This window comes from Pleuronectes platessa, chromosome 19 (assembly GCF_947347685.1).
Source record: "Pleuronectes platessa chromosome 19, fPlePla1.1, whole genome shotgun sequence".
Classification (NCBI taxonomy): domain Eukaryota; kingdom Metazoa; phylum Chordata; class Actinopteri; order Pleuronectiformes; family Pleuronectidae; genus Pleuronectes; species Pleuronectes platessa.
In genome coordinates, this window is record NC_070644.1 from 18,538,446 (window position 1) to 18,553,700 (window position 15,255).

At 46.0% G+C, this 15,255-nt stretch overlaps 1 protein-coding gene across 6 annotated transcripts in view; it reads right to left on the reverse strand.

The window, feature by feature from the left end:
- vav2 (vav 2 guanine nucleotide exchange factor) overlaps positions 1-15,255 on the reverse strand; it is a 178,052-nt gene that overhangs the window by 116,591 nt on the left and 46,206 nt on the right. For all 6 annotated transcript variants that reach the window (XM_053411318.1, XM_053411316.1, XM_053411320.1 and 3 more), the window contains exon 2: positions 14,709-14,825. In XM_053411318.1, coding sequence (XP_053267293.1) covers positions 14,709-14,825 — 117 coding nt within the window. The remainder of the gene's footprint in view (positions 1-14,708; positions 14,826-15,255) is intronic.

A 15,255-nucleotide genomic window follows, 5' to 3' on the forward strand; every position in this document is an offset into this window, starting at 1 on the left:
GTGCTGCAGGACAGTGGAGCAAAGTCTTCTTTGTTTCCACATGAATGGATGGTGTTAATGGTTCTTGTTCCTCCTTCAGATCAGCATTTATAGAAATCTTCAGCATCTATTTAGATTTGCATTATTTCAAATTGTATTTCCTCTTCCTGCAGCTTCAAAGAACGACTCCTGTTGATTCAAACCTTAAACTATGAATAAAGAAGGGACTGTGTCTCTCCGTGTTAGTGGGAGGAAGAGGACGAGACTATAAAATGTCAAAGTAAACGTTACATGTCAAATCTACATATTTATAACATATTGGTTTGGTTTGATTAGTTATTAGATGCCATACAAATAGGGTGAAACATGCAAGATGGTGGCACTCGTATCCAGGATACTTTAGGTTAATGTTAGGTGTTGGACAAAACCACCATTATGTCCCATTTGATAATTTATATCTTTGCTCTTTCTCTGACTCCCGTGTGACTCCAAGTCCAGTGTTCCCAGTTCAGGACATAACTCTTCTTCCTCTGACAGTAAACACCACTGAGTGATGGTCTTCAGCCGAGTCTCTTTAATGAATACAATCCAGTGTGACCGCTGCCTGCATGCCTGCATCCACACAATGCTGCAGCCATACACACACACACATACACGCACACACACACAACAGCCCACACTGTTCTAGCCGGGGTGGAAACAAGTTGTACCGGGAAGCCTGCCTGTGCCAGCAGGCTCACAAAGTCCCCACTGTGTGTGTGAGTGTGTCAGTGTGTTGGCCTTCTCAAAACACTCTGCTGTCCAGTCTGGAGCTTGCTGCAGGTGTGACCGGTCACTGGTTCACTTTGGCTTTTTAATGCCATATGCACAGCTTGGCATCCTTCTCTACAAACTGAACTGCATCATTCTCCACACAAGAGGAAGTGAAGAACATAAAGAGAAGGGATGGAGCTGATGCTGCACTGGGCGGGGTAGGAATCCTTTAAAAGATCCTCTAGAGAAACAAGATGCTTCATGCAACTTATTAAACATGAACTAGTAGTATTACTTAGTTAGTACCAAACTACTGGTGAATAAGGGCGTTATCATAAATGTTAGTCTGGTCAAAACCAAGCTGCATGTTTTTGTTGCATTGTTTACATCTGATCTGGTTAGTTTTAGTTTCACATTGTAATTTATGGAGCTCACTGAAGAATTTTAGTTTGTTTTATGGTTCAGACTAAACTCAAAAGTCCAGATGAAACAAGTTAGTTGTGAAAGCCCCTTAGTTGGATGTTATTAATACTTAATGAACTGTATTTATTTATTTTATTAAAGGAGAATAACTCTTAACATTGTAGTTCATGCACAACTTCCCATCAATACGAACTAATGGAAAGTTATTGTGGGAAAACTCAATAGTTAGAATACAGTCATGCATGGAACTCTTTCTTAATGACTAAGAAAGAGTCAATATGCTTCTACTATGCAAGTTAATGAGCAACTGGTTAAGAGTGAATAAGCAGCTTAATATACAGGTGAAACAAGTAAAGTTTGATTATTGTTAATACTATAACTAATCATCTTGTAAACTCAACATTGCACTAACTCTTTTAAAACTTTTTCATTCTCACATTCTGTTTTTGCAGAAGTTTCTGAAACCTGAGGCGATAAAACCGACAAAAAAATTATTCTTTTATATCCGGTGAATCATCTAACAACCCTTCATATTCAGCTCATGACCCAGGGGGGGGGGGGGGGGGGGGGGGGGGGGGGGCCCTGGACCGCAGGCTGGGAGCCACTGGCTTTAAACATAAAGGAAATATTTATGCGGCACATAAAGAAAAGCCACACAGACACACATCTCAGCACCGGGTGCATCGGTGCGGCTCCGGCTCCGAGCCTCTCAGGGCGAAACTGAGGGGATTATTGATTGTTGCCATTTAGGCTGACACAGGCCCAGTCCGGCCATTAGCCTGCTATCCTCCGCACCCCCGACTGCAGTGAAACCACTCTCCTTCATCACAAAGGCCACGGAGGAGCCTCGCTGAGTGAACGCACCCCCACCCGCAATATGAACAGCAGCAATGTCACTCCTCATTCTCCACGTCCTTTCTCCGTCTCCATTAAGTCAAGTTTCTTTTCTTTTTTCATCCGTCTTTCTCATGCTTATATTTCAGTGTCCTGCAATTAGCCTGTCGGTTCCCGTCTTTGTCCCCTTTCCACCCAAAAGACTCCCCCAGTCAAACACTTGACCTCGGTCTCAAAGTGTTTTGTCTTGGTGTCAAATCCAAGTCCTGGTGTCCTCTCACTCCCTAAGCCACTCGCTCGCCCCGTCTCTGTCCCGTCTTCATCGTGCATAATTATGATCCTTAGAAAAAAGGACGGCCATACAATTTTTCTATTTAAAAAGTAAATCTAATCATAATTACAGAAACCAATCAAATTCTAGTAAAAAAAAAAAGTCCAAGTTAAGATATCACACGTTTAAATTTTTCAAGCAAATCTGCTCATCTGAGAGAACGGTTGATTTTTAATTGACCTTAGTGATTATTGTTGTTAATTCATTTTCAGAAATGACCTCTGTGGAAGCTCCACTTGTCAATGAAAGATAATCTTCTGTCCACCCCCATCCTCTGTCTGTCTTTCCCTCTTCATCCCTCCATCTTCCTCTCCTCCAGCCTTAGGGGAGCACCCAGAAGCAAACTCATTTCTCCTCCTCCTCCCCCCCGCCCTGAAGCCTCCCTGCTCCTCATCGAGTCCGTCTCCTCCGTCCACCTCCCTCTGCCGCTCATTGTCAATCTTGCACTCTAATCTCCATAATGCGGTTTCTGGCAGGAGCTGCTGGATGTGCTCTGTCCAGGAGTCTGTCTGGCTCTGGGATGACGAGCAGGTAGCTATGGGGGCGCTGGCTCTACTGGTAATTGCAGGCCGGGCAGACGGTGCACAGCATGGGGGCTGAGGCATGCACACACACACACACACACACACACACACACACACACACACACACACACACACACACACACACACACACACACACACACACACACACACACACACACACACACACACACACACACACACACATACACTACACTTTTCCCAGCTTTCACTTTCTGTTGCTGGGAGCTTTATCTGACGGGGAAAACCAATTTGCCTTAATCTCTACAAAAACGCCCCATGTGTAAAGCTTGATCAATACATTGAAAGTGTCTGACATCAATTTACCACATCCCCACGGTTTGTTCCTGGCTCCAGACTCACTTCTCCACTCGGCTGCCCCCCTTTGTTTCTGTGTGAACAGGAGTTCCTCTTCCACTGTGTCACAGGCAGTGTTGGAGTTCACCTTTTCATTCGCCTCCATCGAGCCATTACTCTCTCACAGCGGCTGAGAGGCGCTGGGAAAAGTTTCAAGCTTAAACTGTGTTGACCCGGTAACAAGTTTAGCGCTTGCTGCAATGAGTGAACACTGCCGACAACACACACACAGACACACACACAGAGCAGAGCAGCTTTCAGATTCGTTCAGAGTGGTGCTTCTTCTTCCTCAGTTGCTCCCCGCCTGCACCTGGACCCTCGTCATCACTCATGTCGGAGTCGGGACCTCTCGCCTGCTCCGCCGCCGACTTCCTCCTCTCGCCTCCTTGATTTGTTTTTTCTTTAAATAATCCGGTGCAGGCCGCTTCAGCCTCGGAACGCGCTGTCGGCTAAACGGATTGTTCCGCGGGTTGCGTTGATCAAAGTGTGGTGCAGAGAGAAGTGCAGCTACAGGGAGAGGGAAAGTGAAAGTGGAGTTTCTACCACACAACGGCTGACACACAACCCGCAGCGGCAAAAACAAATATCACCATGAACTCACACAAATCGAATTAAACTGTTACTTGCATTCTCTTAAAGGATTAGCTGCATATTTGGCTAATGCGGTTGTGGTCTGGAACCTTGCAGCATTGATAATGTGACAATTTCCTCAACAAAAATAAATATACACATATTACTAAACGCACAACGATCAAAGGGAAAGTTGTGTAACACGTCAGGGGACAACAAAATCCCAGCAGAATGATGAAATATTAAAATACTACATGTTTTTTACAGAGCACCTTATAATTGAAGTTGAACATATTTTACTTTCAAAAAGGTATTTACCAATATCTGTTAATTAAAATCAGTAGAATTTACATTGGCACAACCTTGACCACCTTCTCTATGTTCCCTTCAATCGTTTCTACTGCAAATAAAGAAGATTGATCCTTCATTTTAACTACTTGTGTAGTGTGGCCTCACATGAGGAAGGTTTCCTCTCCAGCTACACAATGGGCCGTCCAGCCCGCGGGCCACACAAGGCCTGGGCATCATTACTACCTGCAGGGATATAAATGAACAGAAGCACTGAGGAGGGCATCAGTTTAGTGGTGGCTGCAGGGGGGGGGGGGGGGGGGGGGGGGGGCATTTCTAACACCTGGCAAGTTACCCGACACCGCGCAATAAGCCTGCTAGCTTTTTATCACCCGTGTCGAATTACCATGCGCCACGCTGAACACCCGCAGCTACCGGGGAAAAAACAACAACAACACAATAATCCTAACGGAGAGGGATCGGAGGTGAGAAAGGGAAAGTGAGAAGGAGACAGCTGGTAGGAGGAAGAGGAACTTGATGAGAGTATGAAGGGAGGAAAAAGATGGAGACAATGAAGTGGTGGAGACGGTGGTGATGCAGAATCTGACAGATGGGAGGAGGAGGAGGAGGAGGAAGAGGAGGAGGAATACTTTCTAGTATTCATGCCAAAGGTAATGAGAGACCACGTCACCCGTTCAGTCCCATTTCCATTTTACAGCTTCTGGATGGAAGGAATCAGAGAGTAGAGAATCCAACAGAGACTTCCAATGTGTGTGTGTGTCTGTGTGTGTGTGTGTGCGTGTGTGTGTGTGTGCGTGTGTGTGTCTGTGTGTTCTCTTGTTGATGAACTGGACTGTATAAAAGGCAAGGACACATTTTAAACAAACACAATATAAAGTTCTGCCAATGCTCCAATGCTCCTGTCCTTTTCAGTCAGTGAGTGATAATCCTGCATTTATTTGCTCTACCTCACCTGCAGGGCAGACATGGGTTATTCAGGGTCTTTGTTTAATCAAGATAACATTGTGCAGTTTGTGCTCATCTGCAGTTTGAACCCTGCAGAGTGCTTTGGTTGCAGGTCTCATTCTGTTCTGTTTTGATTCCTCCCTGGTGCCTGAGGGGAACATGTGCACTTTTAACCCCAGAGGTGGGAGTTTGGTGTCAGCCTCGCTGCAGCCTCTCTGGAGCTGGTGGAGTTTCAGGTGTTTGCTCAAGGACATGTCAGCCAAGTGGACATCAGTGTGCTCGGACTGAAGGCTGAGCTCTGTCAAGGCTCGTGGTACTTATACGCTACGAATGTTACAAAGAATACGATATGTAGTAATGTCAGAGGTGCAGAATTTACTGAGAGTACTGACTCAAACTTTCACAACCTAACAAAAAGCTATTCAAATATGGAATTTTTGAATAACTTGAATTGATATGCAATTCTGAAATACCTTCCTCTCTTGTAGTCAGGGCTGGAAAGTATTAATATCTTGACCCCAGTAAATAAACCAGTGCTGTGCTTGGACAAAACCAAACCATTTGTTTGCATAAGAAACTAAAGCAGCACTCAGAAGAGCTCACACCAACCAGGGCCAAACAGTCCTCTTAACTTTAATCAAGCTGCACCAAATGTCACACACTCCGATATTAGTCAGAGAGCAAAAACAAATTCAAAGGAATCTTCCTTGAACCATTCCACATCCTTCCACCAAGTTTAATGGAAATCCATTCATCTAGATACGTGTAATCTTGCTTACACATAAAAAGGACAGGGTTTAAAACATTACCTGCTTGACAGCCGTTATAATATAAATCAATCAATCAATTTAAATAAACCATAGACCAGCAGAGCTATTCTGATGTTTGTGTCTGAACCCGACAAAAGAATCTAAAACCTGACAACTCAGCGGGAACAACCCTGACCTGAATAACATTTAAAAAACGTTTCTCACCTTTTTCTCTCAGGCTAAAATTAAAAAAAAGAGAAGCAAGTTTTCAAAATGTGTTTCCCACAAAAGAAATATGTGACTTTCTTTTACTGCTGTTTTTCTAACTGTCCTTGACACGAGCGCCTTCGCTCCTCTGTGCAACAAACGCCACAGAAAACACGGTCGTGAGTCATATCTCCAGCAGATTCATCTGAGCAACAAGGTGTCAGGATGCACAAGATGGTAAAAAAAAACCCGCATATTTCTAGTTTGGCACCGTCCGGCCGAACTCTAATAACACTGTCAGTAAACACAGGCAGGATAACACCGGGGTGCAACCCACTGGCAGAGGCAGCTTTTCCTCTCTGTGTTTTCTACTACTACAAATCTGTCTCCTCTCCCTGTTTAAAGCCAACACACCAAAAAAACTCAGCATCTAAAACGCACAATATTCAGATTTAAATCAAAGAGCAGTCTGTGCATGTTTTTCTGCCAATGCCCCCCCCCCCCCCCCAATTTATCCAAAACACAGAGAGCTGGTTATTGCGTGACACGCTCTGCCATTTGGTTACTCTCATGATTTAATCACGGTTTTTGTAAAGCAGCTTATTCTGATGATCCTGCAGAGCTACCTCTGTGTCTGTTCTGTTCTGTTCCCCGTGAGCCAACATGTCTCCCACAACCCAGGTGGAGCCGCCGAGCCACAGTTTACAGCACGACACAAAATGAAGGTGGAGGGGTAATGATCATCGGTTTGAGAGCAAGTGGGGTTATTACTGCATCATCCAGTGCAGTGCACCGAAATGCAAATTCTGATTTGAACACAATAAGTATATTTTCTTATCGCCCTCTCAGCTCCAAATGAGAGTAATCCCAGAGCAATGGAAATGTGATGGAGGACGAGCTCCTCTTTTTAGGTGATTTTCTTCCTTTTTCATGCCAGTGAATCCTCGGAGAATGTACCTGTCCATCACGGCTGCGCCTGTGGGGCCTCGGAGCGAGGAATCAGGGGAGGAGAACTAATGAGAGCTCACATCGGCTGCGAGGGATCCACAGCAGACTCTGCCTCTGCGGGGGCTTCTCCCCTTCATCCCACTGCTTTGGTCCTGTGGCGCTCCAGAAGATACCAACCCTTTAACATCAGGGACACGCCCTCCAGTGACCACCGCCTCACATCCAGGAGGAGAGAGAGGCGTGTGATCACACCTCCACGGCCTTCTGGGTAAGAAACTTCCCAGAGCCTCGACTGGTGTCAGACAGAAAACATAATGGCCAACCCCCGAAAACAAAAGAGGCCAATTATTTCCACAACAGGACTCTGTAAACGTTCTGTAAACAATTTTTTGTTTTTTATTTATATCGCTCATCACTTGTGTTTTTTCCTCTCGCTCACTCGCGGTGGATTTTAAATGACAGTGTTGTGCAACAGAAGGAAAAAACTGTAGCAAGAGCCGAGAAAAAGACAGCGTGTGTATTGATGTGGGAAGATGCTGATTCCTCAGTTTCAACAGAGGAATTCTGTCAGCGCAGCAAACCAAGGGAGAAACACAAGGGGGGGGGGGGGATATAAGTGTTAGAGTATTCATGATTTCTGGGTCCACAAATATGATTTAACACAAGAAAAACTAAATCCGACTCTAGTAATTAATCATCACTTACACAAACAGTCGGAAATACTAACTACAGATCTGTCTGGAGTTATAAAATTGGAATACAGTTTTCAGATGATAATATGTTTGATTAGGGTTTTCAGAACCAGAGCAGCTGGAGGAAATCCAGATGCCTCAAAGATTTCTCCCAAACGACTCATTTCAGGTCATCTCGACCTCCAGCTCGTCGTCCGTCACGCTAACCAGGCGTCACCGAGGACCGAAATAAATAAATAAATAAATAAACGCATTCCGTCATTAATCCGTCGCACAAATGAATCCTGTGTGTGTTCGAGAGTCGGACCACATCCTCTGGGGCAACCACCTGTTTCCATGGGTATCACCGTAACGAGCGGAGGGGAATAACGAGGTGGTGGGAGTGGAAGGAGACACAGGGGGTGTGGGGGTCTAAACACAGGCAGGGGGGGGGGTAGGAAGCTCCCATTTATAATTCATGTCAGGAGAATTATCATCAGCACTGTGGCATTTGGGATGAATTATTGATTGTGTCTCGGAAGCTTTATGTAAAAACGTTCAGTTGGCAGGGGAGGGGCGCGGTGGGGGGGGGTCCTGATGGACAGGGCGTGAAGAGGCAGGTGAGGCAGTCGGCCAGATCCAGGTGTGGAGGATGTTGGAGGATGAGCAGAAGTAAAAGAGCCACATCCTTTAATTAAAGATGCAACACTGAAATGTGAGAATACTCTAATCTACAATTTCATCAGCTCCACAAGCCGTAAAATGTCATCTTAAATAATCCATCATACTCATGTTTGTATGTTTATGATGCAAAACAAAACCGGAGCATTTGATTGGATCCACGTGAAGATGAGTTTAATCTGTCGTTACGTCAGTGAGGTCATTCCAGTCCAGAACCTAAAGATAACCTGAGGAATCCTTCTCACTCGGGTCCTGACAGTAAAGGACTGCTGCTGAGGATGTGGTCACTAATGGAAGGAGACGCGCTGACCTGAGTGTGTGACCCCGGCTGCTTGACCCTTATGCCCCCCCCCTCCACTCCAAAACTTACTGCCACGCTCTCTCCAGCCTGAGTCAGACATGAATCACTGTACAGTTTCTATTATTTCCTGTAAATATATGAAAATGTCAACTTGTAACCTTCCAGAGTGAATGGAACTAGCAGCTCGTCCATATCTGTCTAATACAAACAGGTCACTGTGGCTCAAGCTGCATTAATTCATAGATATCGATTCTCTAAATATATTTACTTTTCATTCCTGTGAAATTAGTGAAAATGTCAAAAGAAATTTCTGCAGATCTGCACCAACATTCAATCGGTTCTTCTTAGCTCCTGTCTTATCGTTCAGTCAATTTTTGTGGATATGCTTTGTAATCCCACTGGGAAAAACAATAATTATTATATGGCACTCCATTTGACTCCTCACTGTAGCTGTTGTTACGGAGCAAACACTTTCTGTGAATAGTTAATGGAGCAGATCTTTGCCAAAATGTTAACAAAGTTTACACAACAAAACAAGCCTGAGGCGTAGCCTGCAGCCGCCTCCCTGACCCCTTTAATGAAGCACCAATGGACTTATCTGTTCAAATATGTGCATATATATATACATGCAAAATCCCACTAATCCTCTATACTTGTCTGCTATAAAATGTTTATAACCACTAACATGCCATAAAATGGTATTTCCTTGTAAAACAATGCATGGCACGCAGTCCAGACACAAGCATGTAAATACCTCCACAACCAACAAAAGACAGCAGAGACATCTGGGGTCTAATGTATTATATGTATGAGAATGTTCACATAGTGAGAACAGGGTCAGAGACTGAGCTCTTGAGGCTGAGGTTAAACTCGACCTCAGTAAACAGCGTCCCGGCCCGGCTGCGGCTGAGGCACGTTCCAGATGTTTGCAGCTCTGGGCGTGGACGCTGAGCAGAGACGGCTATTTTCTGCACCGGAGGACAGAGGGGAAATGGAACCGAGCAGGATCTCAGAGGGACACGGAGGACAATCAAACACTCGCAGTCACACTGTCCTGACGCAGTGATGCCTCGTGCGCCCGCCGGCTCATTCTTATCACAACACACACGCAACCAGGAGTGGCTGTGAGATGAATGAGTGGGGAGAGGAGGACAGTGAGGGAGGGGAGAGATAGATGAGGGGAGTGAGGAGGACCTGGAACCGGAGCAGTTGGCACAGATTAAAGTGTGTGTGTGTGTGTGTTGTTTCCTCCGCATTAGTACCCTCCATCTGTTTCAAGGTGTGTAGTCAGTATTAGACATTACAACAATCTGATGATAGCTCAGGATGCAGAGAACGTTTCTGAATAAAAACATCCGATCCCCGCCCCCCCCCCCCCCCCGTTATAATGAAATGCACTTTTTGCTGTAGAGTGGAAAAGTTCTTAGAAACACACATGTTCAAATCATCACTGTGAGTTTCCTGGAGTGAAATGCACGTAAACAAAGAGATCACACCCGCAGGTCGATTTCCATTTAAATGCAGCGCACAAACAAAAAACCCATTCACGACACTATGGAGTCGATGAGCATCACTCGGAGGAGGCAGACAAAGACGCCAGCAGCAGTGTCTGGGTTTCAAACCAACGATGAACCAATCCGGTGGTTAACGTGTCCGGGGGGGGGGGCTTCCTTCCTCCGCCCCGCCACCGACGACTTAAAATCACCAAACTGTTGATAGATGGTTAACAGGTGCACGGGCTCATTATGCTAATCGAGGCAACAGCCAAATAAACTGATTGCCGTGTTCATTTAAATGACAGCAATGTTCCTTTGGTGGCTAATTAACACCGGTCGGGAGGAGACAGGAAACGAGGCGGCCGGGTGCGGGTTGGAGGGAGGTGTTTAAACTGAAGCGTTCTCCGGGGTCCGCTGTAATAAGCTGTATTTCATGGGTTTAATGATGTCATAATGAATTTCTAATGATGGGGGATGGGTTAGGGTGCGAGGAAGAGGAGGGTGGGTGACGTGTGCGTGAGACCGTGCAGTGCAGAACACAACAAGGGAGTAGTAGCTCACGCTGTGTGTGGCAAAGTGTGTTCCTCGCTTGAAATGAGTTAAGCAATGAAAATAAAACTCAGCAGAGGACATCGGGCAGGATACGTGCTCCATCTGTTTTAATTCGAGCCCCGCTGGATCGAGGGGAGGGTTTCAAGGGGCAATTACTTTTTCTACCTCCAGCACTGGGACCAGTTGCCCCCCCCCCGGTCTCTGTTAGCCTGCGACCCAGGAAATGGAATCATTAGGAGGCAGAGTTGGGCGATGAACTCTCGGGACAGGGGAAGCCAATGTGGATGCATGGGCTGATGAATGTTCATGTGGGCAGCTGCTGTCAACACCCTCCATCTTCCCTCATCTCCACATGCCCCTGTTTTGATTCCACTCAATGAAATGGGGGGGGGGGGGGGGGGGGGGGGGGTTAATATCGACATTTGCAGTTCAAAGGAGTTCCACCTGGTACATACCTAGAGCTCTTATCTTTCATCCTTTACGGAATTACTTTCGCTTCTCTGTTTTTATCCCCCTCTCCTGCTACAGTTCTCTTCATGATGTAAAATGCTAACACATCAATACAGTGTTACTGTTACCTATTAGGCTACAGTAATAAAACCAGGAAAGAACACCCACACACACAATGTGAGTCGAGCCAAATGGCTGCACCGATATTGAAGTAAAGAGAGATCACAGAACATAGGTGATCTGGGAATGGTTTGGATTTCGGAAGCTGGATGAACAGCAGAGCCAAATCCTTTACCAGATATACAGGTGTCTGCAAAAGCCTTGAACACAATAGGAGTGTTACAATCCCAGGAAACAGAAAGCGAAAACTGTGCAGTACCAGATTCATAGTGCAAGCACCCAAGACCACAAAGAAAAGTCTCTAGTGGTATCGTTAGTTGAAAATCCCAGCAGCAGTCGGTTGTGTCTGCCTTTTCAGACACTACTGGATATGATGAAGAGTTCCAAAATAAAAGGAGCTGAGGCACAGTGAGAGCAACTTCATATTTTATAGCGAAAGAGATTATACAAGTTGCCACTTTGGAATAAAAAACAGATTTTAAAAAAGCTCATGAAAGTGATTCTTTACCCATAAATCTTACTAAATGTGTATAAATTTAGAGAGATAGTAGTTTTCTCCATGTCGTCCACCAGCACTAAGGATTATTCACTTTTTAAAGGACCAGGAAAATCCAATTTCAGTCCAAAAGCAAAAGATAACATCACAAAGCAGCAGATCTTTATACTAAAAGAACCAAGACCAATATTTGGCATTTCTTCTCATTGCTGCACACAAATATACAATGATACAAGGACACCATCGCCTTAGAAAACAAAGAGTAACCACTGCTCATACACGTTATGAATGATGTCTGTTTCCTCACTTAATTCTCAAAACCCTCTAAACCACGGCTGTGATATAACCGTCCGTCTCCAGACAGTTTGGTATTCCAGAGTAAGCAGTTTGTGATGCACTCGAGCGAAAGCTGTCGGTGGACGTGTGTCTCGGGGGGACAGGAGGGACGTGTGTCTCGGGGGGGACAGGAGGGACGGGGGGGGACAGGAGGGACAGGAGGGACGGGAGGGACGGGCCTCACCGAGCGTCGCCTGCAGCCTCGACTGCACCACTCTCAGGGTTTCAGGAGAATCCAAGAAGTGAAACGAAAATTTGACAAGTTTCAAAGCTCTATCAGTAGATTCATGTCAGCAGTTGTTTATATTATATAACGACGTGTTTGGCCTGTATATAGCAGATACTGTGATGTGCTATGAGAGAGGGGGGGGGGGGGGGGGGGGGGTTTAAAGGGCCCTCGGTTTGAAAAAGACTCCAAAAAGACTCCAAAGCTGGTTTGACGTTTACACATTTTTCTCTGTGTAATTTAGCGACAAAAGGATGATACGGGGAAAAGAAGCGATGAATTGATACTGTACAATGACACACACAGAGGTTAGAATCCCCATTGTTTGCAAGCGGATGTGCACACAAAGAAACTTTTGTGCCGAGGTAACAAAAGAGGAAAAAAGAAAAGCGCATGAATCGAACGAGCTGGAGAAAAAGTATAAAAAAACTATAAAGAAAGTAACTGGAGGAAAAAAAAAAAGGACGAGCTCCCTTATGTTTCGTTTATGAGGCATTCTCGCTATTTAAATGTATGTCACATTAGTGGGGATCTACTCAATTCGATATATTATAATGTGATGTTCGGGCCTTAATGGAAAATCGATGGCGGGACAAGCCCTCCACCACGGAGACCATACAAAAGCAATTTCCAAATTGACATACGGAGGGTCTCTGTGATTGATTCCGACTGCTGTTGGATTTTAATACCGTTCGCCGTGAGCTCATTGACTCTCAGAGACGCTCTTGCGGTTTATCTACAAACTGCCAAATGGGCCCTTGTCTCTTTTTTTCCACCCCCCCCCCCCTCCTTCTCTCTCTCTCTCTCGCTCTCTCGTCTTTTTTCTTTCTCCATCTTTTCCTCATCTCTAGCTCAACATGCAGAGGCCGGATATGTTGAATTAAATCGGCTACTTTAGATAAATGGGGAGATGAGTTTTTAACGCAAACACTATCCGCTTTGCAATCGATCGCTGAGAGATGCGATGCAGTTCATTCATATCTCCACAGAGTAACCCCCCCCCCCCCCACCCCACACCCATACTGCTGGAGTACAAAAACAAACACAATACTGCAAAGATACAGTATTAACACTCACACTGCGCAAATCCTGACAGGATGGCATGAGCTGTCATCATCAATTCAATGAGATCATACTGTCCCAGCTGCTGGGATTAACAGCCGACAAGCCAACCCCCTCTGTCTGTCCACACACACACACACACGCACACACACAGACACACAACACGCTGCAGTCAGAGGCATTACAGAAAGGACGGAAACAATTCACTCTGAGAAGCTGAGGCCAGCGGGGTAATGCCAATCATGGATTACCAGTCAATCCCTTCCCCCGTCTCCATCAAGCGGGCGGGTCCCTCTCCAGGAGCGTAAACCTGTCCCCCTGTCCTCCTGTATCCACTGCAGCAAATTGGTATTGATGCTTTTTCTCACAAGTTGTACACAACGTAGTTTAATTGCATGGAATCACTGCGATATACAGCCACAAACCCTGGAGTTAAAAACAACTTTCATCCGTTTTCCCAGCAGTTATCCAGGTCTGAGTCACGGGAGCAGCAGATCCCAGATGTGCCACATCCTCCGGCAGCTCCTTGGGGGGGGATCCCGAGGCATTCCCGAAACCAGGTGGGCTACATAATCCTCACTGGCTCTACTGCAAGTCCGTGTCCAACATGCCCACAGTTTGTACAAAGGGAGTCCTTTCAAGGCAGAAGAGTGTGACTTCTACAACTGCTACCCTCTTCCTTCCACTCGAATTCCAAAAGCACCAACCCGGCACAGGGCCGACCTTCTGGCCGCGACTCGAGGCAGCAGGGAAAGGTAAACACAACCACTCAGATTCCTCAGAGGTGGTCTCATGGCTGCCCGTTTAACACATGCACAGATTCACTTGCATATCCCCCACGAAGCTCCGAGGACACGCCAGCGAGTGAGTCAGCCTTTTTTTACTGCTGAGCCGACACCCAGGTCCTCAGCGGGCTGTTAGAAAAGCAGAGTTTGGTTTAACTCCCGTCCCGCGCTGACCTGAGATGAGATCCCCGACCCTGAAGTGTTGCACCAAATGCTCATCTGAGCACGGGGACGTTGATGGAGCTGACAGATCGGACTTTCAAAGTGCCTTCAGACCCGAGCAGACCACACGGGCTCTCACACGTGTGCTCACCCACACATGCACTCACCCGTCCAATGACAAACACACACAAGCTTCTTAAAGATTTAAATGAGGGCAAACATGGGTGGGCACACACTATCCCAGGAAGCAGTACAGCTAATAAAACAAAGCTTTATCTTTGCATCTGACAAAAGTAGGACATATCTCCGACGTGATGTTATCTCGCCCACATGCAGCATCATGTCTCCGAGGACCTGCTGCAGTCACACGGAGCCTGTGGCCAGAGCCAATCACAGCGTCGGGGGGTCGGCGTTTAAACTCACTTTGCCGAAGTCTCTGACGTCGAAGAGGTCGAAGGGGTCGAACAGCTCACTGTGGCGGAGGCCGAACTTGTCGTGGCAAACCTTGAGGAACGTCCGGATGTTCTTCAAGCACAGGAACTGCAAGAAACAAACAAGACAACGCCATTTTAATGCATGTTCAGATTTAAGGATTCCAGTGAAGTCACAAACACACACAATATTTACTTTACTTCACAACTCGTACAATACAATTCGGCCGATATGAGACTTTCAGGTTTATTTTCTGTATTCTTTCTTTTATTCTATATAATTGGTTGTATTTGTGTTTTCTGCTTATTTACAACAATCTATAATACAGTTTATAGTTGAACTGATTTCTGCCCCTGAGCTTCTCTCTCTCTCTGATCCAGATAAGAGCCTCAGAGGAGCCTCCTGACCTCAGAGCTCAGAGGTGTCTTCAGATGAGGCCAATGGCAAAGAGCTGCCCGGAGGTGAACTCGGCCTCTCGGATGGAGACACTGACCTCACACTGAAAAGGTCACGGGTCGCCAATCTCCCAAACAACAAC